Here is a 6,000-nt window from a genome sequence, read left to right on the forward strand (position 1 = left end):
CTGAAAAATAATTGCTGAAAATAGTCAGCAAGTCAGGCATTTATGAAGAAAAAAAGGGTCCCACCACACCAATTAACTGCTTTCATGTGTAGTTGTTGGTTTGGAGACAAACAAACAAGGTAACTTTACAAACAGTAAGGTCTTGATCAGAACCTCTCTCTTTTATTTTAAGCTGTTCTCTTTGCCAGTAGAAAACATTGTCCAACCACCAGTGTTCATTGTTTAAAATGAATCAAAAATCATCCTCTGGCCCCTCTATTTTCCAACTTTGTTAGGACAGATGCATCTTTGGTAACCGTACAGCCTCTTCCAGTTTCATTATCTACTTTCCACTCATCTGTATTTTTTGGAGATTGGGAGCTCATTTTACTCAGGAGCCTTTGTTTATAGGTTGCTGAGAGTAGCAAACTCAGTTAGATAACTGGATGTTGAAAACCCATACTTTATTTTTGGCGTTCTTTGTTTTATTTAATAGATTCAGTAAGTTAGATAGCATCCAGCAAAGAATGTTTCAGATTGATTTATCTTTTATCGATTTTTCTGTCTCCACAAATGCTGCTTCACCTCTTATTTGATTTCCACCATCCATAGTGTATTGCTTTTGCTTCCATGTTTTCTGTTGTCACTGCCTTTTAGAAATAAAAATAATGCAGAGAGAAATCAACCAGAAGTTGCTTCAATTTTGCACCTAAGTCTGTGTCTTAGAGGTCCACTCGATCCACTGAGTCCAATCAGTCCCATTCCTCTGAGATAATGGCCAAATAATCTGTTTTCTCTGTTGGCTGGCAGATATTGGTCAGGACACTAGGGTGACCCTCCTGCTTCTCTTCAAGGTTTAGGTCTTTCATACTCACCTGAGGGGGAAAGGAGGAGCCTTAGTGTTAACAATTCCTCCAAAATAAAAACATCAAGACAATTATACTCATTTGACTTGATAACAAATTACTGCCCAAGACAATTAACAAGTCAGAAGTAAAAACAATATGTTTTCCTACACTGGATTGGGAGCCTGGGATCAAGGCACACTTGCTCCAGAGGTGTGTAATAATATCTCTGAACTGGTTGATTAAGAAAATGGGTTAAATTAAAAAAAACACTTAAAACAGTATACTGGTATAACTGTTATTGAAAGAAAAACTGAATCAACATTTCAAATCCAGTATGATTCTTTACAACTGGAGACAGCTGAAAAAGTGATGCGTTTTATGCTGCAGAAAAGGTGGAGGAACAAGCAGAACAAATGGTAAAAATTCCCCTGGAACAAAAGGCAAAGGGAATGTTAATGCTAGGAGAGAGGATAAATAAATGAGCTTTGATAGTGAGAACAATACTGGAGTTAACACTTGATCTGTTCAAATTTAAGTCTAGTGCTTTTCATTCAAAATCCTGTTGCAGTACCAGAATGTGATTGGTTCTGTTTTTACATTCCATAGGTCACTCGTGGCTCTATCTCTGATCCTGGCTATGTTGCTGTTTAAACCTGCTCCAATTTATATTCTGGATGAAGTTGATGCAGCTTTGGACCTTTCTCATACTCAGAACATTGGGCAAATGCTGCGAACACACTTTCAGCACTCCCAGGTATGTAATTAATGTTTTTTTTAAAAAGAGCAAATAACTGCGTTCATATAATTTTTGACAGCATATTAATCAAACTCTTGGCTCCCTTTTGCCTTTCCCGTCTCATTCCTATTTTCTTTGCTGCTTTTATCTTCCTGCTCTCCCTTCCCAATTCTGAAACATTTATTTCTCAATGAAGATAAGCTTTATGTAAGTCTGAGCCCCTACCCTGTCCGCATTCTGTTCAAGTGATATTTTGAGTATTTAGTTACCTGTTTAACAATGTGAGTTCAGCACCTAATTAGTCTGCTTCACTAATGCTTCAAACAGACATTATTGAACACTGACTAACAATAGTTTGCCCCTTCCTGATCCAGAGCATGGAGGCTATTTTTATTTGTCCTATGAATATGCGTGCTAAGAACAATAGGAACGTGAGCTCTGGATAAGATATGGAGCCCTTCTGTATGTAGCTGTTGCTCATTGTCTTAACAGTCGACCAACTGAGGAGCAGCAAAAAGTCTCCGGTTCAATTCTCATGACCATGTTGTGTTCTAACTGGAACATTCCAGTTTGACCAAGGTTGATCCTGCTGATTGTTTGGCAAACTCTGGTGTCGGTGCACTGGGTGTTGCTTGGGGAAGGATCAGACTTGAGGTGATGCCTTAGCGTCTGAATACCCTGTCAGCACTCATCCATGGTTCGCAAGTAGACAATGCCTGCCTCATTGAATTAGTAGATGAAATTAGAGATGCAACAAACATTGTTTAGAAAAGAAGCAACTCTGAATGGAGTTAAAGTAACTAATAATGAAGATGAAAGAGACCTAGCTATTTTGCACATGAGCTCAAGTTTCCAGCTAATTGAAATAGACTATAGCAATTAATTAATCCAACAATGAGTTGATCTGCATACCCAGAACTGCAGATATATGACAGTAAGTCATGTTGAAGCAATAGTTCTTTGCTCAGTGAAACCTGGGTAGAATCTGGCCCAGATCCCTTTAAACCCTTCCTATTCATATACCCATCCAGATGCCATTTTAAATGGTGTAATTGTACCAGCTTCCACCACTCCCTCTGGCACTCATTCCATACACTCACCACCCTTTGTGTGAGGAAGTTGCCCCTTAGGATCCCTTTTAAATTCTTTTTCCCCTCTGATCCTAAACCTATGCCCTCGAGTTCTGGACTCCAAAAACCCAGGGAAAAGACCTTGTCTATTTGCCCTATCCATGCCCCTCTTGATTTTATAAACCTCTAAGGTCAGCCTCTGACGCTCCAGGGAAATCAGCCCTAGCTTATTCAGCCTCTCCCTATAGCTCAAACCCTCCAACCCTGGCAACATCCTTGTAAATCTTTTCTGAACCCTTTCGAGTTTCACAACATCTTTCCAATAGGAGGGAGATCAGAATTGCACACAGTATTCCAAAATTGGCCTAGTCAATGTCTTGTACAGCTGCAACATGACCTCTCGACTCCTATACCCAATTAAGGAAAGCATACAAAACACCTTCACTATCATATCTACTTGCAATTCCACTTTCAAGGAGCTTTGATCCTGCATTCCAAGGTCTCTTTGTTCAGCAAAACCCCGCAGATGCTTACCATTAATATCTTCAAATCTTCCTGGATAGTTAATCAAATATGTGCTAAATGACTATCCTCAGTTGTAAGTATCGTGCAAATGCTGGGGAGGTTTGACATTGATAACAGTGGGTTAGTGGTTCTGGAAGAGCACAGCAGTTCAGGCAGCATCCAACGAGCAGCGAAATCGACGTTTCGCGCAAAAGCCCTTCATCAGGGTTGAAGTCTAGGTCACTAATGTGACTTTGAGAGGAGGGGAGAGATTGGGGAAAATGTTGAGATAAGGAGGAATGAAATGGAAAGTCAGACAGGAGTTGAGCATAACTCATGTCAAGAATTGAAGGCTGGCCATGAGATAATTATGAATAATAAAAGATATTTTTACATTGATCATATAAAAAGTCCAGAAATGTCTCCATTGCAGCATTCAGGTTAGTTCTTAATGTCTTTTTTTTGCACCTACTATTGTGGATGTTGAGACCATTGGCACCTATTCTAAATTCATCTTTTGCTGATGTTGAATCTATATGTTTTTTTATTCATGGGAATTTTTTTCAAAAACACTATATTGTTGACAAAGTAACTTTTTAAAAACATTTTAAACTCCTACAGTTTATCGTCGTGTCACTAAAAGATGGCATGTTCACCAACGCGAATGTCTTGTTCAAAACCAAGTTTGTGGATGGTGTGTCAACAGTCACAAGATTTGCTCAGAGTCAGAATGGTTCAAACGCACTTAATCACTTTCCAGGCCGAGCAGATAAGGATAGAACTAAAGAGAAGAGAAACAGGCTTCAAATATAATTCTGAAGCACTAACTAGCATCTCTCAAATGGATGTATTGAACTGTGCGTGCCATCTCCTGTATATGTAAAACTGTACAGCAAAATTACTTTTTGTTTCTCTTTATATTTTCCGAAACTTTTTTTTGCAACTGTTTTAAATATTTCTAATAAATTTCTTTTTTCCTACTTTAATTATAGAGTTTTTCTGGAAGATGATAAACTTCTTTACACATTTTTGTTTTAATGTATTTCTTGCATCAATGTTTCAAAAAAACTTAAGACAAATTAAAACACAGTTTTTGATTTAAGCTTAAAACTGTTATGTTTTGTGTGTTAGTAAAAGAATGATGTACAGTTAGTTTATGATTTTGATTGCCTCTTGACTCCTTTTTATTCTGGTATCCATTGCTTCTTTCCTGCATGACATTTGGTGAAGTTTCTGCACAAGACTTTGATTCTACTGTAGATTCATGAGTTAATGTATCTAATGCTGTTGGACTAGATGCAAGATAAAGTTATCATTTAGTAATCCACTCCTCAATCTTGTCTTTTTTACATGAGCATTGTTGTTAAATTCTTCCCCAATGGCCCAACCCTTCAACTATTGACATCAATGGCCTGTAAATTGATTAAAGTTGGGTCGCTATCTTCCCACGTTGTTGGTTCTTCCTTGTGACCTCAACCCCAAAACGACACCACGAGCCAATGTATTCCATTTATAAGTGACTTAGATGAAGAAAATAAGAAAAGTAGCTACAGAGGGATAGGTTATGTGAGAGTGTAAAGATTTGACAGAAAGAGTATAATGATGGGAAATGTGAAATTTGAGAGTTTGGGCAATGACTAGCAATGAGATCTGGGTATCCTGGTACATCAATCACAAAAGGCTAATCGGCAGCTACAGTGAATAATTAGGAAACTAGGGAGGTGTGGTAGTGGGGTGGTGGTTAGCACTGCTGCCTCAGTGCCAGGGACCTGGGTTCAATTCCCACCTCTGGCGGCTGTCTGTGTGGAGTTTACACATTCTCCCCATGCCTGCGTAGGTTTCCTTGGGGTGCTCCAGTTTCCTCCCACAGTCCAAAGATGTGCTGGTTAGGTGGATTGGCCATGGTAAATTACCCATACTCAGGGGTAAAATATAGGGTGGGGAGTGGGTCTGTGTGGGTTAGTTTTTGGAGGTTCGGTGTGGGCTTGTTGAGCCGAAAGGCCTGAAGGTAATCTAATCTTTATAGAATGTTACTTAATGCAATGGGAATTTATACAGAAGTATAAATGTGCTTCAGTTATACAGGGGACTGGTGTAATCATATCTGTCGTACTGTGTAAAGTATTAAAGGATGTAGATATGTAAAAAGCTGTTCAAAGATTTACCGACTTCAATCTGGAATGGGCAGATGGTCTTCTGAAAGCAGATTGGACAAGCTAATTTATCCACTGCAGCTCAGAAAAATAAGAGATGATTGAAGCATAAAATCCTGGGGGTTCTTGGCAGGGTAAGTATAGATGCTTCCTTTTGTGGGACTATCAAGAACTCTGGGTGGTTAAAAAGAACTGGTTGCCTATTTCAGATAAAGGTGAGGATTTTTCTCAGAAGGTCGTGAGACTTTGGATTTTTGCTTCCATCAGCTTTTGAGGAAGGCACTCTGAATATTTTAAGACAAAGGTAGAGTGATGCTTGAAAAGCAAGGGGCTGAAAGGATATCTGGTAGCTGGGGATTGTAAAATAATCTCATCATGATCCTACTCGATGGCAATGCAGCCTTGAGGGGCTGCTTCTACCTAATTCATGAATCACAAATCTTGTTTCTCAGTACAGCCACAATACTAACCCAGACAAGTAACACTCCAACAATCTACTTATTGCTGGTGATCAAGTCATGGACAGGATCGTGATCACTGCTTTCGAGTGGCACCTGCTCAGTATTAACCTGCTCCTGATTCTCATTTTGGGTTTGCCAAGGCCACACAGCTCCTGACTTCACTACAGTCTTAGTCCAAGCATGGATAAAAGAGCTAAACTCTTGTGGTGAGTGAGAGTGACTGTGTTTGGTAACAAGACTATGTTTAAC

At 39.2% G+C, this 6,000-nt stretch overlaps 1 protein-coding gene across 1 annotated transcript in view; it reads left to right on the plus strand.

Moving 5' to 3' along the window:
• smc2 (structural maintenance of chromosomes 2) overlaps window positions 1–4,460 on the plus strand; it is a 54,833-nt gene extending 50,373 nt beyond the window's left edge. The window contains exons 23-24 of the mRNA XM_072588106.1: window positions 1,434–1,581; window positions 3,759–4,460. Of these exons, the coding sequence (XP_072444207.1) occupies window positions 1,434–1,581; window positions 3,759–3,950 (340 nt within the window). The 3' untranslated portion in view covers window positions 3,951–4,460. The remainder of the gene's footprint in view (window positions 1–1,433; window positions 1,582–3,758) is intronic.
• The last annotated feature ends 1,540 nt before the right edge of the window (window positions 4,461–6,000 follow it).

This window comes from Chiloscyllium punctatum, chromosome 2 (assembly GCF_047496795.1).
Source record: "Chiloscyllium punctatum isolate Juve2018m chromosome 2, sChiPun1.3, whole genome shotgun sequence".
NCBI lineage: Eukaryota > Metazoa > Chordata > Chondrichthyes > Orectolobiformes > Hemiscylliidae > Chiloscyllium > Chiloscyllium punctatum.